We start from the raw sequence: 27134 nt of genomic DNA on the forward strand, positions 1-27134 counted from the left end.
CCAAACAGAGGATCCTGAAGCACAGGGAAGAGAACGGAGCAAACCCAACCCCACACTGAGAGCCTATTTCTGAAGCACAGGGAAGAGAACGGAGCAAACCCAACCCCATACTGAGAGCCTATTTCCAAAGCACGGTGTCAAGGGACTCACATACGTGACCTACCTATCTGAGATACTGAGGGGAAGTAAGTCAGCTCGAGAGAAGTCGTCTGCCGTGATTTTGCTACTTGGCTTGTACAGGTCAGGGCAGGACCCACAGGCAGGTCAAAATGCCTCCAAATCCACTTGCAGAAATGACAGGCTAATGGCACACAAATAGTCCTTCTCTCTTCAACTAAGAAAGTTGTAAAAGATATTGAAAGAGTCTTAAACACAGAGTTAACAAGATTGTGGGGAACTACTGGGCCCAAGTCTCTGAGAAGCATTAGCCGAGAGAGGAAACAAGCCACTTGTACCCTCAAGTCCTCACTGATCTACAAGAAACAGCTGAAATTCCGACCGATGGTTCTGGTAACCCTGCGAGGCTGCAGGGAATGGAAATCAGAGCCAAGTGTCTGCTCAAGACTCGGCGGGGTGGGGGTGGGACTGCTATTCAATGACAGCACTTCCTAGCTCAGGCCATGGCAGGTTACCTCCTCAAGGTAAGAGGTGTGCGAGACACGTAGCCTAACAGGGCCTGGGAGCCTCAAAACTGGATAACAAGGGTCCCAGGATGGTGGTTCTCCCAGGCACCTGGAAGAAGCAAAGGAAAACCTCTGAGGGAAAGAACTTCCATTCAAGGCCTCAAATTAACTCCACAGAGAAGTATTCAAATACAACGACCAGTACACAAAGATAACTGGGCACATAAGTAAAAACACATGAAAGAACAGATAATAAAAGACTTCCCAGAGCAACCATTAAGAAAATAATTCAAAAAGAGTTAAAAATCAATAATTTATTATAAACAGTACACTAGAAAATATCTATTTAATTTTTAAAAAAGGGAAGCAGTAAACAAAGAACAGAGGAACAAAAATAATATGTCATAGAAAATAAATAGCAAAATGGCAGGCATAAATCCAATCATAAAAAACTTAAATATGTGAATAAATTCAAAATTCTAATCAAAGATAAAACTTGTCAAACTGCAATTTAAAAAAAAAACCACAAAAACAAAACAAGTTCTACTTATACGCTATTTATAAGAGGCAAAATTCAGGTTCAAAGACACAAATACACTGAAAAGTGAAAGGATGTAAAAAGATACACCAAGCAAACTATAACCATAAGGGAGATGAAGTAGTTACACTAATACAGGGCAAAACAGACTTTTATTTTATTTTTTAACATCTTTATTAGAGTATAATTGCTTTACAATGTTGTGTTAGTTTCTGCTATATAACAAAGTGAATCAGCTATATGTATACATATCCCCATATCCCCTCCCTCTTGCGCCTCCCTCCCACCCTCTCTCTCTATCCCACCCTTCTAGGTGGTCACAAAGCACCGAGCTGGTCTCCCTGTGCTATGTGGCTGCTTCCCACTAGCTATCTATTTTCCATTTGGTAGTGTATATATGTCAATGCCACTCTCTCACTTCACCCCAGCTTACCCTTCCCCCCCACCATGTCCTCAAGTCCATTCCCTACATCTGCGTCTTTATTCCTGTCCCTAGGTTCATCAGAACCTTTTTTTTTTTTTAGGGTCCATACATATGTGTTAGCATACGGTATTTGTTTTTCTCTTTCTGACTTGCTTCACTCTGTATGACAGACTCTAAGTCCATCCACCTCACTACAAATAACTCAATTTCACAAAACAGACTTTAAAACAAAGAACTTTAATAGAAACAAAGAGGGACATTAAACATCGACAGAATGGTCAATCCATCAGAAAGATATAACGATTATAAATATTCATGTACCTAACAGCAGTGAAAAAACGGAAACAAAAATGAACAGAATTGAAGAGAGAAATACACAATTCAACAATCAGAGTTGGAGACTTCAATACCCCACCATAAAGAATGGACAGAATAACTTGACAAAATACTGCACCATCAACCAACAATACCAACCTGCTGACTTCTCTCTGTGGACACCCACCCAACAACATCAACCTGCTGACATCTAACTATGGAACGCCCACCCAGTAACAACCGACTACATACTGGACCACAAAACAGGGATCAGAAAATGTTAAAGATCTAAAAGCATATAAAGTGTGTTCTCTTACCACAACAAAATTGTTAGAATTCAAAAATAGCAGGATTAGGGGAAATCTACTACCAATATGTGGCTATAAACAACGTACTTCTACATGGCCAATGGGTTAAAGAAGAAATCACAAGGAAAATTAGAAAAGACTATGAGATGAATGAAAATGAAAACATGACATGACGCAAAATAGCTATAGCAATTCTTGGAGAAAATGTTACAGCTGTTAATGCCTATATTAACAAAGAAAGATCTTAGGAGCCAACCACCAAAAAAGAAGCAAACTCAACCAAAAGTAAGCAAAGGAAAATAAAGATTAGAGCAGAAATCAACGAAGTAGAAAAAAAGAAAATCAATTAAAATAATGGCTGTTTTTTTTTTTTTAAACACCAAGAAATTTAACAAATCTTTAGCTAGACTGGAGATGAATAAACTTTTTCTATAAAGGGCCAGATAGTAAATATTTTAGCTTTTGCTGCCACATACGGTTTCTGTCAATATTCTTTGTATTTTTTGGTTTTGTTTTGTTTTTACAACACTTTAAAAATAAAAAGACCATTTTTAGCTTAGAGGCTATACAAAAACAGTGGCTGGCAGTGGGTTTGGCCTGTGAGCTGTCATCTGTGGACTCCTGAGCTAGACAGACCAAGAAAAAGAGAAGACACAAATAACTAATTCAGGAGTGAAAAAGGAGACAGCAGTTCTTACCTCATAAAAGTTAAAAGGACTATAAGTAACTGCATGCCAACAATTTAGATGAAATGAACGAATTCCTAGAAAGATATGAATTACTAAAATTGACTGAAAAAATATAAAATCTAAATAGATCTATAAAAAGCCAAAAAAAAAAAAAAGAACTAGTAATTTAAAATCTCGAAACAAAAAAGTCCAAGCTCAGATGGTGAATTCTACCAAACATTCAAAGAATAAAGAACATCCCACCTTTACAAAGTCTCCCAGAAAAAGGAAGAGGCAGCCAACTCATTCTCTGAGGCTCATATTACCCGATACCAAAGCCAGAAAATGACATCACAAGGAAAGAAAACTAAAGAACAATATCCCACATGGATATAGATGAAAAAGTCTTTGACAAAATAAGCAAACCAAATCCAGCAATGTATAAGAAGGATTATATACTATAACCAGGTGGGATCTATCCCAGAAATACAAGGTTGCTTTACCATCTGAAAGCCAATTAATGTCATAGATCATACCGAAAGAAAGAAGAACAATCACTACATGATGATCTCAGTAAGCACAGAAAAAGCATTTCACAAAATCTAATGGTCATTCACGACAAAAATTCTCAACAAAGTAGGAACGGAAAGGAACTTCCCCAACCCAATAAAACGCATCTACAAAACCCCTACAGCTACATCTTAATGGTGGGTGATGGAATGCTTTCCCTGAGGTTGGAAACAGGGACAATATCTGCTCTTGTGACTTCTGTAGAGCACTGCAGTTCTGGTCAGTGCAATCAGGCAAGAAAGGGAAATAAAAGGCATCCAGATCAGAAAGGAAGAAACTGCCTCAGTTTGCAGACAACATGATCTTGTATTTAGAAAACCCTAAGGAATCCACCAAAAAACTACTGGAATTAGTATCAGCAAGGTCACATAATACAAGATCAAGATACAAAAATCAATGGTATTTCTATATACTGGCATTGAAGAATCTGAAATAAAATTCAGAATATTTTACATTCACAATAGCATCAAAAGAACGAAATATTGAGGTATAAATTTAACAAAGGAAGTACAAGACTTGTACGGTGAAAATTACAAAACATTGCTGAAAGAAGTTAAAGACCTAAATGAACAGATAGACATCCCATGCTGATGGACTGGAAGACTCAATTCTTCAGCAAAGCAATTTTCCCCAAATTTCTGCGGAGTGGCTGGGCCCGTGAGCCATGGCCGCTGAGCCTGCGCGTCTGGAGCCTGTGCTCCGCAAGAGAAGAGGCCACAACAGTGAGAGGCCCGCGTACCGCAAACAAACAAACAACAAAAAAAGATAAATATAGAGATCAGTAGAACATAACTGACAATAGAGAAATAACCTTTGCAATTATGGTTGATTCAAGGCAGTTCAATGGGAAAAGGATAGTCTTTTCAACAAACTGCTAGGACCAGTGGATCACCACAGGGAAAAGGTAAATGCAGACCCTCATCGCACACAAAAATTAACTCAAAATAGATCACAGACCTAAATACAAGAGCTAAAATTTAAAAATCTTAGGTAAAAAAACTTGGAGCAAATATTGGTTACTTTGAATTAAGCAAAGAATTCTTAGATATGAAAACAAAGGCACAAATGATGAAAAGAAAAATTTGACAAATTGGGCTTCTTCAAAAGTTAAAAATTTTGTGTTTTAATTTAGGTATAAATTTATCAAGAAAGTAAAAAGGCCACCACAGACTGGGAGAAAATATTTACAAGTTCTATATCTAGCAGTAACCAGTGCCACCCTGAAGACACAACATCCTTCCCGACACTGAAGATCTTTCATTCTATTGCAGAGGTGAGTGTTACTGGCATTCAATCGAAGGAGAGATCCTAAATGGAAGTCCTGTGAGTGACAACTGCAGAGGGATGGAGCTCACAGCGGGGGGAGAGCCGTTAAAATGGAGGAGAACAGAAATGACACTTTTCTGAAGCATTTCCACCCAATCCCAGTACCCTTTCTCTGTCTCAGGGCATCCTATATTTCTTCAGCTTTTGGAGAGAACTTATTAAGGCTATATATGAAAAAAATCTACAGTAAACAACATATTGTACTTATTAACAGTGAAAGGTTTCAGTGCTCTCTTTGCGACTGCGAAGGAAACAAGAATGCCCATTATCATGATTTCTAGTTAAGAAGTCACTGGAGACTTGAGTCCAAAAAAAAAAAAAAAGAATAAAAGATACAAGGCTTACTAGAAAGAGAAAAAATGATTGCTTACATAAAGAACCCAAAATAATCAACAGAGAAATATTAGAATTAAAAATGAATTTAATAAGGTTTCTGGGGGCTTCCCTGGTGGCACAGTGGTTAAGAATCCGCCTGCCAATGCAGGGGACACGGGTTCGAGCCCTGTTCTGGGAAGATCCCACATGCTGCTGAGCAACTAAGCCCGTGCGCCACAGCTACTAAGCCTGCGCTCTAGAGCCCGTGAGCCACAACTACTGAAGCCCGCGCACCTAGAGCCCGTGCTCTGCAACAAGAGAAGCCACCACAGTGAGAAGCCCGTGCACCACAACGAAGAGGAGCTCCCGCTTGCCGCAACTAGAGAAAGCCCGTGCGCAGCAACAAAGACCCAACGCACCAAAAAAAAAAAAGATTAATAAAAGGAATAGATGGTATTTATAAAAAATAATAATAAGCTTTCTGGATACAAGATCAATAAATAATTTCTTTATATGTCCAAAATTTTTAAAAGTGATGCCTCTTACAATAGTATCAAAAAAGATCAAATAGCTCTTTGGTGAGAATGTAAAATGGTATAGTCACTCTGGACAACATTTTGGCAGTTCCTGAAAATGTTAAAATCAGAGTTACCATGTGATCCAGCAATTCCACTCCTAGGTGGAACTGAAAACATCTATCCACACAAAAACTTGTACAGGAATGTTTATAGCAGCATTATTTATAATAGTCAAAAAGTGGAAATAACCCAAATGTTCATCAACTAGTAAATACACCAAAAAAAGTATATTCATAAGATGGACTATTACGCAACAGTAAAGAGAAATGAAGTCCTGACACACGCTATAACATGATGAACTTTGAAAACATCATGCCAAGTAAAAGAAGCCAGTCACAGAGATCACACAGTGTAGACTCCATTTATATGAAAAGTCCAGAACAGGCAAATCCATAGAGACAGAAAAGAGCTTAGTGGTTGCCCATGGCTAGGAGCTGGGGGAATGAGGGAGTGATTACTAATAGGTATGGGGTTTAATTTTGTGGTGATGGAAAAGGTCTAAAATTAGACCGTGGTGATGGTTGCACAACATTATGAATATACTGAAAACCACTGGATTGTACACTTTAAATGGGTGGATTTTTATGTGAATTACAACTCAGTAGAGCTGATAAAAATGTTTTTTAAAAAATCAAATACCAAGGTATTAATTTAACAAAGGACTTGTAAGCCCTGTGCTATGAAAACTACTCATGCCTATTGAGGTAAATTAAAGAAGACCTAAATAAATCAACGAACATTTTTTCATTGTTAGGAAGACTCAATATCGTAAAGAAGTTAGTTCTCACCTAATTGATCTATAGATTCAATATAATTCCAGTCAAAATCCTCAGAGGGGATTTTGTGAAAATTAACAAAATTACTCTGACATTTATATAAAAATGCAAAAAGATTTTTAAAAAACAGCCCAAAATATTAGGTAGATGAACAAGAAAACATATAACATCAAATTACAGTATGTTCTCTAAAGCTACACTGTGGTATCGGCAGACAAGAGGACAGATCAATAACCCAACTGGACAGAACACACAGGCCAGAAGCAGGCCATACGCACATTCACGCTGGGCTAAAGACAGCATGCAGAGGGCTTCCCTGGTGGCGCAGTGGTTGAGAATCCGCCTGCCGATACAGGGGACATGGGTTCGTGTCCTGGTGTGGGAAGATCCCACATGCTGCGGAGCGGCTGGGCCCGTAAGCCATGGCCGCTGAGGCTGCGCACCCGGAGCCTGTGCTCTGCAACGGGAGAGGCCACAACAGTGAGAGGCCCATGTACCGCAAAAAAAAAAAAAAAAAAAGACAGCATGCAGATCTGTGAGGAAGGATACAAATCAGCCAGGATGCCTGTACACTGGAGGGAGCACAAACTGACCAGCCACTGTGGGAACCCGGCAGCATCCACTGAACACGGGTACACAGAGACATCCCAGTTCCACCCCTACATGTGCATTTGGGTGTGTGCACCAAGATATATGCACAAGGATTTCGTGGCAGCATTGCTCAAACGCCCAAATGTCCAAACGGCAGAATGGATAAACTGGGCATATTCATATCGTGGAATATTAAACAGCAATGAAAAGGAGTGACTTCTGCTCCACACAATTTAATTTACTGTAAATTTTACAGTAAACTTAATGTACTGTAAATGATGAAACAAATAAAAATCTGAACATGACAAGGACTGTCACCAGAACCACTTCTATTCAGTGTTGCATGGGGGGGGGGCAGTTGTCCCAGCCAGGATAATGGGCCAAGAATAAGGAATAAAGGCACACGGACCAGAGAGAAAGAGGCAGTCTTTACTCACAGGTGCCGTGGTCACTTCATAGTGAGTTCTTACCCCCAAAAACAAAAACAAGACAAAACAAAACTAGAACTAATAAGGTAATTTAGTATATTTATAGTAATACAACTATAAAACTGGGAGACGACTTGTTAATGCCATTTTCAATAACACCAAAACTCATAAAATACTTGGGAAGTATTTTGTTAAATTTATGTAAGACCTGTATACTAAAAACTACAAAACATTTCCAAGAGAAATTTAAGAAGGCCCAAATAAATTGAGAGATACATCATGTTTATGTATTAGAAGATTCAATATTAAGATTCCCAAACAGAACTATAAATTCAATTCAATTCCAATAAAAATCCAAGCAGGCTTGACAAGCTGATTCTAAACTTTTGCAGAAATCCAAAAGACCTAAACAGATGTGAAAACAATTTTGAAAAGGAAGAACAAAGTTGGAGGACTTATAATACCTGATTTTTTCAATAAAACGACATTGTAGCTTTATCACTACAGCTGCTAGAGTAATCAAGACAGTATGGATTTGGTATAAAGATAGATAAAAAGAACAATGGAACAGAACAGAGAGTCCAGAAATGAAATGGATCTATATTTCTTTCAGTCATTGATTTTCAACAGAAGTGCCAAGGTAATTCAATAGGGAAAGGATAGTAACAACCAGTTATCATAGGGGAAAAAATGATCCTCAATCCCTACTTTACATCATACCCTCAAATTAACTTAAAAATAGATAACAGATCTAAATGTGTAAGATAAAACTATAAAACTTCTAGGAGAAAACAGATAAGAAAGTCTTGGGGTAGAAAACAATTTCGTAGGTTCTTAGATGGGACACAGAAAGCCTAATTCTTAAAAGGAAAAACTGGAAAATGGACTTTATAACAATTAACAACTTCTGTTCATCAAAAGGTGGTTTTAGGAAATTAAGAAGATAAACAGGCAAACTAAACTGGGAGAAAGAACTTACATACAGAATTTAGTTTTTATATCTAAAAACTCAATACTAAGACAAAGAACTTAATAAAAACAATAGTCAAAAGATTTGAACGGACACTTCACACAGGAAGATATATGCATGATCACTGAGCACCTGAATAAATGTTCGACACATTTAGTCATCAGGGAAATGCAAGCTAAAACAATGAGATAGAACTACATGCACACTACAAAGGCTCAAATTTAAAAGACGATTCCAAGTGTTGTAACAATACAAAACTACTGGAACTCTCGCAAATTGCTGGGGGGGAGTGTAAAATGGCTCAGTCTCTTTGCAAGACAGTTTTGAAGTTTCTCACAAAGTTAAATGTACATGTATTATAGCACCCAGCAGTTCTATCTCTAGGTATTTACCCATGAGAAACGAACACAAATGTCCGTGTTAAGACTTGTACACAAATTTTCACAGCCATCTTTACTCATAATAGCCAAATCCTGGAAAGCAATCCAAATGTCCATCAATGGATGGCTATATAAATAAACAATTTTGGTTTATCCATGCATTTGAATACACTACTTAGCAATAGAAAAACTGAATTATTGGTATAAGCAACAACACGGATAAATCTCAAAAACATATGATGAGCAAAAGAAGCCAACCACAAGAATATATACTGTATGATTCCATTTATATGAGGTTCTAGAACAGGGGGAAAATCTAATCTGTCGAAAGAACAGATAATTAGATTACTAACCTAAAGAAATTACATGTGTAGTTGCTTCAGGGAGTGGGGGAATGATTGTAAAGAGGCATGTGGAAACTGTTTGGGGCAATGGAAACGTTCTAAACTTGACTGTGATGGTTTTTATACATTTCTCAAACTCATTGAATGTACACTTAAATGAGTGTACTTTATTAGATGTAAGTAATATCCCAGTCAAGTGGATTTTTAAAGTATAATGTCTCTAATAAAGTAAACTCAGTATTTAGAAAAAACTTAATCTGACTTCACTCCATGATGCTTTTTGAAAATATTATAATTCTGGGTTTACTGGACAAGCTCCATAGCAGAAATACCAGAAATGCTCACTATTATACATTACGCAACATCACCATCCTCACCCTCAGAACGTACTATTTTCACCCTTCTAAGTTCCCTTCCAGTCCCTATCTATACACATATATAATTTTTCTACAGCTATAATTATAGCATAAGAAGAATACAAAAATAACTTAGAATCAAACGTGCAATTTTACCATATATGCACAAATTCAAGTCGTGCATTTTCCTCTGCTGACGGCACTTCCAACAGAACCCAGAACCCAAGTGCTGCCGACGCCCCACCACTGCTTCTTGCTCTGCCCCAGCTCCACCCCTTTCTTCCTGGAGCCCCGCCCCTGCCACTTGCTCTGTCCTGGGGGAGTGGAGGAAGGAATTACCTTCAGTTAGGAGAGAAGACAAGAATTCCCTCTCACCAGCAAGAGATTGGCAGGAAGGGGGGTGGAGGGAGTCTCGGTGGGAGGACACGCCCGGCACTGGCCCTGGTCCTGGTTCTGGTCCTGAGCCGGACTGGGGTCCACCCGGAACACATGCATGCAGAGTGAACCGTGCCCTCTCCGGGGTGGAATCCACACCATCTTTCCTTACAATTCTGCCTCCTCTTCTCTGCAAGCCCACCCTGGCTGTGGGCTCTGCAGGGCAGGCAGCTCCGACGTAGTGCCCACCGGGGCCCAGGACACCCTGTGCAGGAGACAGAGACCTCTGCTCTCACAGCCCCCGCAGTTTGGTAAGACAGAGAGGGACAGCAAAACGAGCAGTAAGAGTCAGATTCTGCAATGGACAAGATGACCGCTCGGACCTCAGGAACACCAGGGATGGAGTACCTGGGACAACACGGTCCAGCACTGACCTACTTGAGAACCAGAACGTGGGAAAATGCAAGTTCTTAGGTGGAGGCCACCCAAGGCCCACACAGCCCACGCTGGCCGCCAAAGAACCACTTTGGAGCTCATTAAAGCTGAGTCTGTCGGGGAGCCCGGGAGTGTGAGTGCCTGCAGCAGCGGGCCCCCAATCTCCGTCTCCAGCAAGCTCTCTCCCTGGCCAGCAGTTTCAGAACCAGTGCTGGGAAGGAGCAGCTGAGCAAACACCCGGGTCATCCCCCTTTCCTAAGCCTTAAAATGAAAGCACTCTGTACAAATAAAAAATATCTCAAAAGCTCACTACTGTCTGAGGCATCATTTTTTTTAAAAAATCAAGTTTAGTGGCACTTAACAAGAGCAGAGCTTTCCAGGCACAACAGGTTATGGTGCTGACAAAAACAAGAGTGTGTGGCGTGCCGAGGGACTGGCCTCGAGGGAGTGTGAGTAGCTACGGTGCTGAGACGTCTCAGGTCTGTCTTCAACTATTTTCTGTCTTTCCTCTGTTCAAGGAAAATCTTTCTGAACATGAGTGTTAAGAATAAGGACTATTTCTTCTTTCAAAGAACCGGAGTACGGCTTCCCTGGTGGCGCAGTGGTTGAGAGTCCGCCCGCCGATGCAGGGGACACGGGTTCGTGCCCCGGTCCGGGAAGATCCCACATGCCGCGGAGCAGCTGGGCCCGTGAGCCATGGCCGCTGAGCCTCCGCATCCGGAGCCTGTGCTCCACAACGGGAGAGGCCACAACAGTGAAAGGCCCGCATACCGCAAAAAAAAGAAAAAAGAACAGGAGTAGAAGAGTCTACACACATGGATATTTACCGATTGGCAGCTGCCATCAAGTAAGGGGTCGCCCATTCCTCCACCTCATTAAATTAAGGTCATCACCTGTTTCTTGAGCCTCCTTGGGAAGAGCCACCACTAAAATCACATGGCCCTGTTCCTGAGCCAGCTGATACCCTCCAGGCCTTGGGTCTGAAACACAAGCCCATAATTTTTTTCTCGGGAAAGAAAAGGTGGGGGAGAGCAGAAAGGAAAGAGTGGTGTGTTCGGAGAAGGAGAGGCAGGCAGGGCTGGCCATCCTGACTGCTGCTCCCAGCGTGGCCCGTGCAGGCAACAAACCTCCGGGCTTTCAGGACCGGAAGTCTGCAACACAGCTTCTTAGTGAATCCAGCTAAGAGCACCCTGCCACCTCCCAACCCCCCGTACCACACAGCCGCATCAACAGACTCAAATTAGTCGATAAAGTCTGTAAAAGAATTTCTACAGAAAACTTTGAATTTCCTGTCAATTATTTATTTTAAGGGAGGGGGAGTGTTTGTTTACCATGTTACACTGTTGAAGACAGAAGGAAAAGTATAACTTTAAAACGTGGCAAAATTGCCTTTGATTTTAAAACAACTGAAGTTCAGCTCAATTCACATATTCACATGAAAACGCACAACCTCCTGCCCACCAGCAGCTATAAGACAGGGGTGAGGACTCAGGGACAACGAGGCTGGCAGGGAGAAGGGACCTGGAGGGTCCCCAGTGCCCCATGCTCTGGTTCCTCCTGGCCTGGTTGCACCTCTCCTGGGGCTTCCAAGCAACTTGTCTCCTGCTTTGGGGGGCAACAGTACTTATCTGCGGAGCTGAAATTTCTAGGTGACACGCCTGGAAAAGCAGCAGCCTCCACCTGTTCCAGACCTGAACGCACAACATCTCTCAACTGTTTTCTAAAGTTGTAGCAGATTATCTCTAGCTGATCCCAATATTCTTTTCTGAATGATCCCATGCTAAAATTGACAAGTCAAACATAAAAATCAGGTGGCCACAGGGAACGATATTCAATACGCTGTGATAAACCATACTGGAAAAGAATATGGAAAAGAATATAAACATGTATAACTGACTCACTTTGCTGTTCAGCAGAAATTAACACAACATTGTAAGTCAACTATACTTTAGAAAAGTTTTAAAAAATTAGGTGGCATGCGATGCAGAGACAGGAGAAACAAACTTCCTCACTCGGCTGGCAACATCTGCATTTAATAAGTTACTGGCCAGTACACCATTCCAAATATAGTGAAAATAACACTATTCAGTAGCCTCGTGGTAACCACCATGCCCTGTGGTCAAATGCTTTGCTCTCAAAAACCCTCAAAGTAAAGTGCGTGGTCTCGTGTTCCACTCCCAGGAGGGACGTGGCGGGAGGCACTCAATCCTCTTCCTGCTGTCTCAACATTCCACCCCCTCCCCACACGCACAGGGAAGAATTGGAGGGGAAATAGAAACACAAACCGCTAATATCTACATCAGTCAATGCTTCAACTTACCAGTAGTTTGGAAAAATGTTTAATGGCAAAAGAGGCCGAAATCACTTTTTCAGTCACCTGCAAATCAGTTACTTAAAAGATCCCCCCTTCCCCCTCCCCGGCCCACTACCCAGATTCTGTGCCGGTTCCTTCTCTGATCTCACAGAGAAAAAAAGCCAGACTGCGGTGGGCACGGCATGGGGAGGACTCAGGTCTGACCCAGGCAGGACCCTGCTCTGTCCCACGCTTCCTTTTAGACCCGAAGGTGAACAGGGTCAGGGCAGGGTGTACAAGAGCCAGGAACACGAAGGTCCAGGACAGTCCCTCCTGAGAGTGAGACCTTCCCTGGCGTGTCCAGGTGGCCAAGCAGCTCTCCCAGTTGTCAAGAAGGAGACTCCCCTGGGGCCTGGGCAGGCAGCCTCCTCCGTTCCCCCAGCACCGCGTCCTCCACTAGCCCCGACAGCTGGAAGCTGGGAAACTCAAGAGAAAAGCCCAGTGGATTCAACAGATCCCTGCTAGCATGTAGCGCCGTATCTTAGAGAGATCACCCTTCACGTGGATCTTCCTGCAGCCAGCTTAGGAACTGCCACCATGCCAGGCTATCTTCCAGGCGGGCACCCCCGTTTCTAACTTAAACACAGACGCCATCGGAGGTGCTGTGCTGCCTCTCTGCACTGTAGCAGAACACTGTTCCAGGACCCAAGATGGACGGCAGGCGTGGGTGGGTGGGAGGGTGAGCTCACAGCCTCCATGGCCTCAGTGGAGCACACTTCAGGGACGACAAAACCTACTGGGTATAAATGCCTGCTTGGAGGGAAAAGTGGGGACAGTCCAGGAAGCTGACCCCACCATGAAACGAAGATGACTTTGGCAAATCTAAGTGTGTTGATAACACTCCTGGAACACGGAAGACCCGGGCTGAGCCTCATGGAAGCCTCCTGTCCTGGATGTGGTGAGGGAGGCCCCCCCTGCCCTCTGACAGTCAGCATGGCCTAAGCCACCTTCTGCAGCCAGGCAAGCAGATGCTGTGCTGCTGAGAGAGGGAGTGGGGAGGTGACCACAGTGCTGCAAACACGGGGCCGAGACCTCGTGCTTGATACCCTCCAACACTGAACACATCGGCCAGCCCATAGGGCAGCAAAAGGCCACAACTGCACAGGAGCTTGAGGGGAGAGCAGCCAGCAGCCCCAAGACCGAATGCATGCTCCAGGAGCCTACAGGTCCGCAGATACCCTGGGGAGTGCTGGGGTGCCCAGGCGCACCAGGAAGGTCAGCAGATCTGCCGGGAGGACTGGGGAAAGGGGTAGCCAGGCAATTAATTTCTCTTCACCCCTGAGGCTGGGAAAGAACTGGGTTTTGAACAGGTCAGAAACCCAGGACACCTGGAAGCAGGTCTCTCCCAGACCCAGCAGAGGCCACCCACCCCTGGATAAAAGGGCTCAGTCCCAGGAGTGGAGACCCCACACCTCCTGGCACGCCTGCTGCCACAGCCCCCGGACGGTGTGGCCTGGCCTCCAAGGGTGCAGAGTCATAAACAAACAAAATCAACCATTAATGCGCTTGCGAGGACCCAGGACACAGAGCCAAGTGGCAGCTCTCTAGAGCTGCCGGAGGAGAAGACAGAAAAGAGGAGCTCTCAAAGGTGTCCTAGAACACGGAGGAATGGAAAGCATAACATCTAACTTCTAACAGCAATGGCGAAGATGAAAGGGGTGGTCACAGCCCACAGCTGAGTAAATGAACTGGAAGGTCGAACTATAATATTCAAAGTTACAGAGAAACAGAAATCAAAAGGGAAGTGAGCAAACTGTAAGACCCAACATTCAAACACGAGAAGCCAAAAGAAGAAAACAAGCTAAGAGAAGGAAATTAAGAGCCAATATAGAAAAATTCATCTCATCTGAAAAAACCTTGAGTCTGTACTTTGGAAGAGCTCGCCACGTTCCAGAAATGATTCCTGACACACACAGAAAAATTCCCAAATTCCAAGAAGATGGAAAAAATCTTAGAAATCTTTGGTAAAAAAACATATTTTAAAAACCAGTAAGTTCCAACTGACACAGAAAAAGCATGCAACAAAATCCAACACCTGTCCATGATAAAAATTCTCAGCAAGTTAGGAACAGAGGATGACACACAACGTGAAAAGCTACTGCTTCCTCCCAGGTCAGGAGGAAGTGAAGATGTCTGCTCCACGTGTATGGAAGTTCCAGCCAGAGCAATAAGGCAAGAAAGGCAAATAAAAGGCCTCCAGATGAGAGAAGAAGAAATAAAACTGCTCCCATTTGCAGATGATGTGATTGTCCACCTAGAAAATCCTCAGGAATCTAATCTAAAAACCTAGAACCAGTGAGTTCTACAAGATCAACACATAAAATAATCACATACCTATATACTAACAACGAACATAGAAATTAGAGATATTATGTCCACAAACAACTGCTCCAAAGAAAATGAAGTATGTTGGTGCAAACTTAACAAAATATGTACGTGATCTGTATCCAAAAACCACAAAATGCTGATGAAAGAAATCAAAGACGACATAAGCAAATGCAAAACACATTTTTAGGAAAGGCCACAGACACCCCCTTCTAAGTAGAATTTATTTCCTGATGATGGTGCCCAGATCACACAGCGTGGGTCCTCTGTCTGAAGGCCATAGGCCAGAGCCCCGCAGGCCCTCGTGGGAGGCACCAGCCCCACTCTGCATGGGTTTCTTCTGGGGCAAATCCCTGTGTCCCTGAGCTTTGTGCTTTGCCTCCTGGGCTTGGAGGGACTGTTTCCGCGGACTTCAACTTCCCACAAGGGGATGGGTGTCGACCTCCTGCTCACCCGAAACACTGCTGACAGACACCTTCTGAGATAATCGGGGTCTTTGTGTGACTTGCTTTCTCTCCAAAACAAATATCCTTGGACACATCTGGGACTAGGAGTGACACTGAGGTCACCCCGGGAGGCCCTTCCAACACTCTGGAAAGGCACTATTGGCCCCCAGGCAGCAGCCTGCAGGACAGCTACTAAGAGCACACTCTCTGAAGGGCTGCACTACAGTGATGGGCTCTGAAAGTCAATCTGTAAACAGACTGAGAAACTCAGAACATCGCTCTCCATGGAAATGACAGCCAACAGGATGGCTGGGTTCCAAGATAAGTATACAGAAGTATCTAATTCAGTCTAACGGAACCATTTAAAGTGAACACATAAACCCGAACTCCACTCATTCATTTAACAAGTATCTATTAATACCTACTATTTGCCAAGTTCCAGGTGCTTCAGAAACATCAGTGATAAAACAGGGCCTATTCCCTCCTGTGTGCAGCTGGCATTCTATCAGGGAAGGCAGACAATGACGATAATAAAGAACGCAGTATTGAAGGGGATAAATGCCGTGTGCAGATCTGAAGTGCTGGGGGTGGGAAATCCCAGGCGCAGGCAGGCCCCACCACTGCACAGAGGGGTGAAAGCATCACTGAGAAGCCGGAGGGGATGGTGTGGTGGGTAAGGCAGGTGCATGAGAAAGAGAAAGGGCAGGGCCCAAGGGCGTGGGCTGCAGGAGGTGAAGCGGCTGCTCTCAGGGGAGGCTAAGGAGGCAGCAGAGGCACAGGGCCTGAAGTCACCTGAGCTCTGGCTTTCGCTGTCTCCATCTGTCTGTTCGCTGCTGTATCCCTTGCACCCGCTGCTGAACCTGGCACATCCAGGTACCGATTTGCTGAATGAATGAACTCCAGTCCCAGGAGCAGCATGGGAGCTGGTCTCCCCTGATGTTGTCACTCCTAGTGAAATGTGTTCTGAATCCAAACACGGGCACCAGACTGCATCCCAGGTGGCTAACAAGTCAAAATGCAACCTCGATGCCCCAGCAAAGGGGCCTCATGAACCCATTCTTCATGCAGAAATGGTCCATTCTGATGCACCATCTGTGGTTGTGCAGCGCTGGCATCACTCCCGTGCTGAGACGGAACACAGCGGGCACACTCGCACCCAGCCTTCACTGGAGACCACAGCCATCTTCTTCCCACAAGTACACACTCAGGGGCCAAGGCCTGTTCCCCGCAGACCCTGCCACCATCCTCACACTCCGTTCCCAGACAGGGAACGCCTCCTTCATCAAGTGACCAGAGGGCATCGTCAGGGTTGGGGCAAATCAAAATCACAGGCACCCAAGGAGACAGTGAGGAGAAGGCAGCACCCCTTCTGAGATTTCTGGACAGAGACACTTGGCCCAACACCGTTACTCAGTTTTAAGGGCATTCTACAAAAGTGCCTGGGAATCTTCGAAAACATCAAGATGAAGAAAGTCAGGGAGGTGCTGTGGAATGCTCCAGAGGAGGAGATGAAAGACTCCCAGGTAAAGGCAACATGGGTTCTGGGGCCCTTGGATGAAACGTGAATGAGGTGGGCACTAGTATCAGCCACCTGTCGGCGAGACATTCCTGCTCTGGGTCGGAGGAGACGTTCTTCTTTACAGGAAACACACACGGAAGTACTCCGGGCTGATGGGTGCAATGCTGGCCTTCAAAACAGAGTTTTTGGTACTATCCCTGCCACTCTTCTCAAAGTTGGAAAAAGGAAAATGGGCAAAAAGATGTAAACACGTGTCACGAAAAGAGGAAACTCACATGGCCAACTGACGTGGAGTGAGGCTGACCACAGCTCGAGATCAGGGGGCACAAATCAAAGCACAGAGGGGCTCCACTCTGCTCCCACCTGCTGGACAAGATTTAAGAGCCTGAGGACACCCAGTGCTGCGGAGGCTCGGGACCCACAATGACCTGCCAGAAGGGATGGACGTCTCCAGCCACATGACAGCAGCACAGCTCCTCTCTCACAGACGAACCCGCTCATCCCCTGAGTCCTGGACGCTCACTTCTGGGTGTGAATACAAGAGGAACTCTCATATGTGTACCACAGGGGGTGCGTGCAAGAACGTCCACAGCAGCTATTCACAAGGGCAAGAGTGTGGAAGCGGCCCGGGTGCCCGTCAGTAGGAGCATATGGGTGAATACACGCAGTGTGTTTGCCCAGTGGAATGTTGTACAGCAGACGAATGAATGAGCTGCAGACAATAGAGAAACAGAATGGAACAGAAAGTCTGGAAATAAACCTACACTGACATGGCCAATTGATTCTCAACAAAGCACGGAGGGAATTCAATTGAGAAAAGAAAGTCTCTTCAACATTGGTGCAACTTAATATTCATATGAAAATATTAACGCCTGCTTCCTACCACATAAGACACAGAAATGAACACAAGGTGGATAATGGGTCTAAACATAAAAGTAAGAAAACAAGAGAATAACTCTTTTAGGGCAAGCAGAAACTTCTCAGAAAAAAAAAATTTAACTATAAAAGAGAAAAATCAATAATTTGAACTTCATCGAGACTTAAACTTCTGCTCATCAAAAGACACCATTAAAAAATGAAAAGGCAAGCCACAGACAGGGAGAAAATACTCAGAACACACCTCTGACAAAGGACTTGTATCCAGAATACACAACAAGCATTCACAACTCACGAATAAGACAAACAACCCGTTTTTTAAAAAATAGGCAAAGATTTGGACATCTCACAAAAGAGGATTTATGAATTGCCCATAAACCGATGAGAAGGTGCTCAACATCACTAGCCATCAGGGAATGTAAATGAAAACAAAGGAGACGCACTTCACATCTGCTAGAATGGTTGAAACCAAGGCTGACCCATCAATGTTGGGAGAAGGTGGAGGGACACGGAGCGGCCATACTGCACCCGCCAGGTCCCTTCACCTGCAATTCCTCAACTCCGCCCCTCGGTATCTTTCCAAGAGAAAGGGAAACACACACTCACAGAAAGACTTACATCAGGATGTTTATGGCACTTTTATTGAAATAACAGGGGACTTCCCTGGTGGTCTAGTGATTAAGAATCCGCCTTCCAATGCAGGGGAAGCGGGTCCAATCCCTGGTCAGGGAACTAAGATCCCACATGCCGTGGGGCAACCCAAGCCTGCGTGCTCTAGAGCCTGTGTGCCACAACTAGAGAGCCTGCGTGCCACAACTACTGAGCCCGCGTGCTCTGGAGCCCGTGCGCCACAGCTAGAGAGAGAAGCCCGTGTGCCGCAACTAGAGAGCCCGCATGCCGCAACTAAGACCCGATGCAGCCAAATAAATTAACTAATTAAAAATAAAATAAAATAACCCAAACTGGCAACTGCTCGAATGTCGACCAGCAGTAGCACAGAAACTAACTGCGGTAGCTTTACACCACGGGTTAAAGCACAGAGCGACCCACCACCCCTCACAGTCACGGGGGACCACGACGTGGCGCGGAAGCTAAACGCAGGTGCTCACACCATGTGGCTTCACTCACGCTGTCTGGAAGCAGCTCTGGATGACGGAAACATCTTCCGCCCTGACTGGGCTGTTAGTTATAGGGGTGTATAAAAGTGTCAAAACCCTCACATTGCTCACTTTGTACACAGTTTTCACACTGAAATCTTGCATTTCACTGTATATAAATTTTACCTCAATTTAAAACAACAGGATGAACTATAATGACGTGCAACGACATGGATGGACCTTAACAATTTAAGTTTAAAAAGTTCAAAAATATTATATACAGCCTGGTACTCTTTTTATAAAGTTAAACACAACTAAGAATTTTTAATTGATTTTTCTCAGATTTGCATAGATACCAAAACGCTCAGCAGGGGGTGAGGACAGGGCATCGTGTGGAGGTTGCCAGGAGCAGAAGTCAGCATAACGAGGTCCGAGCCGGAAGCTCACGTTAGCCTCGGACAGCAGGCTCACAGGTGCCGAGCATTATCAAAATAAACATGCAGGCACAGTCACCGACACAAAAGCAAACAACAAGACGGATGCATGGACCAGTGACGAGGAGGCGTCCTGAACCCAGGTTCAGGGTTCATCCAGTTTTGTGCCCCTGAGACCCTGGGACCTAAATTCACAAAGAGGAAAAGAAATCACCATGGAAACTGGAAATGAACGATAACTAAAATTTCTGCTCAGAACTTATGGGACACCCCACAGCTGTCATGAGAAGAAAACAATTGCCTTACATTGCACTTCAGAGAAGGGAGGGGCTGCAAGCAAGGAGCTCGGGGTCCAATTTAAGGTCAGAGGTCGAGCACCAGGATGAGCCCGAACACAGCAGAAAACCACAAAGATGGAAAATCAAAGAAACAAAACAAATAAACGTAGAGGAAAATGAGCCCAAAGGGCAGTGGTCAGACAAAAGGAGTGTAGCCCCACCCTGGAGGAGCCCTGCACCCCCAGACCTGGAGCAGCACCTCACCCCCAGACCTGGAGGAGCCCAAGGGAAGACTGCATATAGATAAATGTTCTCAGAGTGCCTTAAAGTCACTAAAAAGAAAATCTATAGTTGAGTATACACTACACATACAATTATGTGTTCTTTTCTCACCCATCATAATCATCTGCCATGTTATTAAAAATTCTTTATGAGCATTACAGTAATTCTCTCATACAGATTGACCACAATTCACTTCACTGTTAATCTACTATCCAGTATTAACTTGTTTCCATTAACTAATTTTCCATCATTATAAATAACACTAAAGCCTCTTTGTACATAAATCATTTTCAGAATTTCAAGGATACCTAGAAGTGAAATTCAGGGTCGAGGGCACAAGCATTTTTTTTTTTTTTTTTTTTTTGCAGTATGCGCGCCTCTCACTGTTGTGGCCTCTCCTGTTGCGGAGCACAGGCTCCAGACGTGCAGGCTCAGCAGCCATGGCTCACGGGCCCAGCCGCTACGCGGCATGTGGGATCTTCCCGGACTGGGGCACAAACCCGCGTCCCCTGCATCGGCAGGCAGACTCTCAACCACTGCGCCACCGGGGAAGCCCGGGCACAAGCATTTTTAAGGTTCTTAATACAAAATGCAAAATTATGCTGTCAATGCTACCAGTTCACATTGCATTTCCAAACACTGAGTATCTACATTTGTAGAGAACTTTGTTAATTTGATTTTTAAAAGTAGTATCTCGGGCTTCCCTGGTGGCGCAGTGGTTGAGAGTCCGCCTGCCGATGCAGGGGACACGGATTCGTGTCCTGGTTTGGGAAGATCCCACATGCCGCGGAGCGGCTAGGCCCGTGAGCCATGGCCGCTGAGCCTGCGCGTCCGGAGCCTGTGTTCCACAGCGGGAGAGGCCACAACAGTGAGAGGCCTGCGTACCGCAAAAAAAAAAAAAAAAAAAAAGTAGTATCTCAGTTAATTTAATTTGTGTTTGATCACAAACGATGTAACATTTTTTAAAGGTCATTGTTTGCATGTCTACCTCTGAGAGTATCAACTCCTGTCCTTTCCTATTTATCTACCACTCATTTTTCTCTGTGTTTTCTCACCAACTTGCATGAGTTACTTCTATTTAAGGTTATTAATCTTTTAAGCATTGTATTTGTCAAGACCTTCCTAGCTTATCTTCACTTTGTTTATATGTTTCTCTGCTGTGCAATTTTGTGTTTATATGTAACCCTATTTATCAAAAATCAGTTCCCTCATTAGGTGCTACAGCAATTAAACAGCAACGACTTATCAACCTTAAAGGCCGATTGTAATGTATTAGAACAATGATTTTCAAGAACCACACTAAAATGTAATACCTCTTAATTATTCAAAACATATAGTCACACGTTTTAAATAAAACAAAGAGTTACTTACCGAATCCAAAAAGCAAAGGTAAGATCCTGAGCTCTGTGCTATGGCTTGATTTTTAGAATATCCGACTGTTTAAAGAAGAAAAGGAAAAGCTCTTTTAGAATTCAATTTTCAATGGATTCTCTTTCATAAAATTCAGTGTGATGCACACAGAAGGAAAGCTAGGAACATTCTGCACCAGCAACTAAAAAATCAGGCCTCTTTAGAAGAAACTGATGGAGTAAGTATAATATAAGAGACGACAGTCCACCCAGTACCAGTGTTAAAGCAGGATGTGCTCACAGGAGGAAAATAAAGTCAGCAAACATTTATCCAGTACAGCACTAAGTTAAACCCTGGGGAATACTTTTAAAAAACAAAATTACAATGTCCCTGAATGGAAGGACTTGAGAAGAACTGGCAGGAACACTTTCTATAAAGTCTCTGTTAATAAAAGTCACGATACGGTTACCCGGCAGTTGGGGCCACATACACACGTGCGATCAGCTGGTAGAAGCTCACTGGACTGGACACTTCGTGGGCAGTTACCTGAACACATAGTTCAGTGATGAGGTACAGGCCCTGTCAGTGTCCACTGTTCCTGCACATACTGGGACCCCCAGCTCTTCCGGGAGGTACAGACCCTACTTCACCAAGACATGATCGGCACAAGAACCCCTCTTGGGATGGAAAATACACCACATGTATGAAAATACACAAGGAGGATGGACAATCGTGGCCGCACGCGGCGTGGGTGCCCCTTGCACCGCCGAGCACAGGGAGCAGGCACCATGTGGGGACGGCACACGGAGCACAAAGGCAGCAGATTCACCTGCGCACCTGGAAATCCTTCCCTTGGGGAGGGGGGCTTCTGGGCCGGTGATGTCGCTCTTCATCAGGGTGCTGGCTGCACGGTGTGTTCAGTTTGTGAAAATTAATTGAGCTGTACAAAGATGATAGGTGTACTTTTCTGTATGGATATTATATCTTAAGAAATGTTTTAGAATCCTTGCCTTCAGAGATTAGACCTGAGTTGGAAGGAGAGGTAACCAACAACCTATATTAAATGCCAAATGAACGGTGGGAAGCTCTAGGGAGGCTTATGGAGAGAAGACGAGACCACGGCAGAGGGGGCCAGAGAGATGACGCGAGTTTACATCGAGAGAATGGGGTTCTGAGTGATGAACTGGGCAGTGAGCAGCATGGGGAGGACCGGCAGCTTTCAAGGGAGGGCAGCCAGGATAAGGCTTCCGAATAAGGAACAGAGCGCAGAGATGAACACACAGCAAGCTCGGTCTACATGCTGAGGGCGGGGCAGGTTAGAGGAGGCACTTAGTCCAAAAGAGGGGACCAAGGGGCCTTCGAGGGGCACAATTCCCACCTTCCCTAGAAAGGAAATTCTGGTGCCTGAATCGTATTACAGAGACACTTAGATTTGGTGCCACCGAGGAAAGTCGCACAAAGCAGAACAGGTGTGGGCAGAGTTAAAACAATAAATCCCTCTTACTCAGAGCTGAGACAACCCGAAAAATGTTGGTCCCAGGGGACACCAGCAAAGTGTCTGCCCCAGGCCTCACCCCAGGTGCTCCCCAGTTTTCCGCTCTAAGGGGAACAGGGAGAGAAGGCAGGTCCCTCCTGTTACTCAGCCACTTTCTGGAACAAACCACACTGCAACCAGAAGTAAGGACCCTGGCCCTCATGCAGGGCGTCAAAGGGTGTGACCTAGAGCAGTGCCTTTGGCTGTTTTCACGTGAGGTAGCACCTTAATTTCCAGCATTAATCCTAGAGCTTAGCCAACCCAAACCAGTTAGCAGGACAGTCACAGATTTCAAAGAACCACAGGTATAACAAGCAAGAGAAGGAAATGCACACAAGGGGAGACAGGGGCCTGGCTCCTGACCCCTGGGGATGGATTAGCAACTATAGGTAAATCTCCATCATCACCACAAAGCAAGGCAGGCCCAGAGAAAGAGCTCATGGAATCAAAACGAAAAATGGGAAAAGACACACTGAAATTAACAGGGGCTGTGTTTAAAAAGTGGTTTTATTAGCGTTGGGTTTTAGAAGGGGAAATATCAAACCCAAGAATTTGGGTAATGAAGGAAAATGCATCTACTAAGGAAGCTGAAAGTTTCTCACGATGAATCTTGTGTTTGGCAAAGATAAGGAATTTGCTTTAATATTATTGCCTTGAAAAGTCAAATGTTTGTGCCAGGGCCTGATGTTTGGGGAGGTCTGTCCCTTTGTGAGGGGAGTCGGTTGTCATGGCCACAGCAGGAAAAACTCCCGCCTCGGTGCGATATTAACATTCCTTACTCTTGGAGAGAAGAGGGTGGGATTGTGTTTTATTTCAATTTTAGCAAGTGACCACATTATTAAGAAATGTTTTGCTCTATTATGATATGAAATAATAGTAAATGAATCTTAACCCAATTTAAATACCCAACACTCCTGAAAATAGACACTTTGGATCTACATTATCCAATAGTCGATATAACATTTCCTATTTAAGAAAATATTGTTCTAGGAAAATATGTCCTTTCTGACATAATCCAAATTAACTGTTTTATTATGTGTAACATAGGATTCCCATGAATTCGCTTGCTTTATCCAACTTCAGTGAGACAGCAGAATCATTTCTTCACAATGTTACAATTTACTTTTTTATTATTTATAGAATACATACAAATACGATATGGCTCAAGTTATATCTACTCTTTAAAAAGTGTTTTATGAATGATAAAACTTGCTTTTAAAGTGGAGATTAGACAAGCAGTCGCAAGTCATCAAAATGCCTTTAAATTACTTTTGTTCAACTATGGAAGATGCGAAACATCTTAATTAAAGAATATTTTGAAAGGTTGCTCATAGTAGTTTCAAAAACCACCATTTGTTTACACACATTTCAGAAGCAGGTTGAAATGGATGTCGCACAATAACTGACGTATAAAAAATTTTCTATTTCAAACAGACTAAAGATAATGAAAACAAGAAATAATTCGGGGGAAGATACTAAAAATATGCATGAGATGGAGGAGGAGGAAGACAATAACAGAACAGCTGCTAAGACTTCTCAAGGGCCTACCGTGTGTGGCCTCCTCTGGAACCCGGCACACATCAGCTTGTCTTACGCCCTCCCGACACCCACACGGGCACCTACTGCTACAGCCTGTTCACAAAGAAGGAAACGGAGGCGCGGGGTGGGTGCAGTGGACCCAACCCCGCAGCGGCTCCAGAGCCCCCTCGCTCGAGCACCTGCCCCGTCGCCCATCCTCGGCACCTCAGAGGCTACACCAGAAGGCAGGACCGTGTGCTGCCCTCACCCACCACAAGGCACCTCTGCGTGGGGTCACTGTGCGATGTCAGAGAACACGGTCTTTCCACAGGAACCTTCTAAAATAGCAGGGAAAAGGCTTTCTTCTTTTAAAAGACCAAGATTTTAAAATTATTTCTGATTTAACATTTTTTTCTAAACTATTTTAGACAATTTTCTGCTTTCCTAAGTAGAGTGCACTGGCTGCTGTTGTGAGGAACGCAAGGCAGGGCAGGGGAGCACTTTCTGGGAGAGAAGTCTCTGCTTCGTTCTCTGAAGCCCAACTATTTCTTAGCCCATTTTCACCAACATCCACCTCTACTTGCCCCCCTTCCAAAAAAAAAAAATGCTGGCAGGAAGCTGCAAAAGGTAAAGTGAAGGGCACCTGCCCTGGCTGCCCTCAGTGGAAGGAGATGCACTTAAGCCCCTCGTGGAGAAGCACACTATCTTACTTGAGAGCCAGTGTTCAGAGATGCTTAAATCTGTTTGAGGGCGGGCCCCAGAGAGCTCCGATCCCAGCTGTGCCATCGAGGGGGGCAGTGTGAACTCTGAGTAAATCAGGACTCAGGCGAGACCCACGTGAGCTTGCAAGGTGCACAAGCAAGAATCAGCAAGTGAGACCCACTGAGTCCCCCGACCACCCAACACCAGCAGAAAAGAGTAGAGAGAAAGCGGGAAGATGAGAAGGGGTCTTGGAGGACAAGAGGCATCTAGAAAGAGTAGAACTGTCTCTCCCGCTCACACCTCTCCCCTGAGAGCTACCTTGAATGCTTCAATCCTATGCCACAACCCTACTGACCCACCCACCCACCTGGAAAGGATCTGAGTAGCTGCGAGCCTTTGTTTTGGCAAGTCACCCGCTGGGTTCGAACAGGATCTCATAGCTGAGCTAACACCCCCCTGGATCTCATCTGAGGGGTATTCCAGAGGGATCTCAAACCTTCAGCTGTGTCGGGAGCTACAAGGTTCCCTTAAGACCAAGCTCACTATGGAGGTGAAGCTACACCATTCCTGAGGATTTTAAAGGAGTGGTTCTCAACCCTGGATGCGCTGCAGTATGTTTTGGGAAGCTTTTACAACACGCATGCCATGGTTGCACCCCAGACCGATTACACGAGAACATCTTAGGGTAGGACTCAGGCATCAGGACTCTTAAAGCCTCTCCAGGCAATTCTAACATGCTACCAAAGTTGAGGACTACTTTTTAAAGAAAGACATGACTCCTAAAACCTATAGGAACTTGTCCACCAGCCTATCATCTGCCCTGCCTCTACCTTCAACCCCACCAGCCACAGTCTCATCATCTGTCCTGCCTCCACTTTCAGCTCTAGCAATGTGTGCAGGCATATTGTTTTCAAGTCTTATATGAAAACTGTAAAGTCAAACTACTGGAAGCACGCTAGATTACAATTAAAGCTAAAAATGCAAAGCGAACCATTTTTACAGAAACAGAGGATGAATGAAGAAACCACCACAACTTGGCCCAGCATCATGAAATTTCAAAACTCAAAACATAAAGAGAAAAATCTTAGACACTTTCGGAAAAGATGCCTTTAAAATAACAAGAATCAGACGTACATAAGATTTCTTACTAGAACCAGGGGGCACCAGAAGATAATGAAGCAACTCCTCCAAAATTCTAAGGCAAATGATTTTGCACCTAGAAGTCTATACCCAGACAAACTGCCAATTGAGCATAAGTACAAAATAAAGACATTTTTAGACATGTAAATACTCTAAATATTTTACCATCCACATACTGGATATGAAAAAATTACTTGAAGAAGTACTTAAGAGAAATTAAAAAGGAACGTAATTAAAAAGAAAATTAGGGGCTTCCCTGGTGGCGCAGTGGTTGAAAGTCCGCCTGCCGATGCAGGGGACACGGGTTCGTGCCCCGGTCCGGGAAGATCCCACATGCCACGGAGCCGCTAGGCCCGTGAGCCATGGCCGCTGAGCCTGCGCGTCCGGAGCCTGTGCTCCACAACGGGAGAGGCCACAACAGTGAGAGGCCTGCGTATCGCAAAAAAAAAAAAAGAAAAGAAAAGAAAATTAAATAAAATAAAAAGAGAAGTAAAAAAAAAAAAAACCAAAACAATGGTGCATGTGTATACAGTAGAAGGGAATAAAGCAGACGATTTGTTAAAGGCTCCATAGATTCTGACACCTGGGAATCCCCTCAGTGTGCAGCACGGGGTTAGCAGCAGATTTATTTCAGTTCCTCCTCCAAGTCTAATCCACTAGGTGGTCTGCAGTGAATAACAGTTACTTAAAAAACCATTAGTGCTGTTTTTGCAAGGTTTAAGCTGTTGGAATCAACTAAGTCAAGTACATAAAACAACAAGAGTTACAGAACAGAATGTAAAGATTATAAGTCCTGACAATACAGATATATTATGACAAACCAAAACTCTGAGGGGGGAAAAAAGAGAAAGGGAAGTGTGAAGAACCTACAGTGGGCTAAATGTTTCCTCTTTCATAGCAAGTATCAACTGACACTGTGAGTTAAATAAATCCAGTAGGAACTAAAAAACACGGGTTGCT

At 44.2% G+C, this 27134-nt stretch overlaps 1 protein-coding gene across 2 annotated transcripts in view; it reads right to left on the bottom strand.

Moving 5' to 3' along the window:
* B3GNTL1 (UDP-GlcNAc:betaGal beta-1,3-N-acetylglucosaminyltransferase like 1) overlaps nucleotides 1-27134 on the bottom strand; it is a 118240-nt gene that overhangs the window by 76802 nt on the left and 14304 nt on the right. For both annotated transcript variants that reach the window (XM_082861647.1, XM_082861646.1), the window contains one exon: nucleotides 21302-21366. In XM_082861647.1, the coding sequence (XP_082717773.1) occupies nucleotides 21302-21366 (65 nt within the window). The remainder of the gene's footprint in view (nucleotides 1-21301; nucleotides 21367-27134) is intronic.

Source organism: Leucopleurus acutus, assembly GCF_964270905.1.
Source record: "Leucopleurus acutus genome assembly, chromosome: 19".
In the NCBI taxonomy this organism is placed as follows: domain Eukaryota; kingdom Metazoa; phylum Chordata; class Mammalia; order Artiodactyla; family Delphinidae; genus Leucopleurus; species Leucopleurus acutus.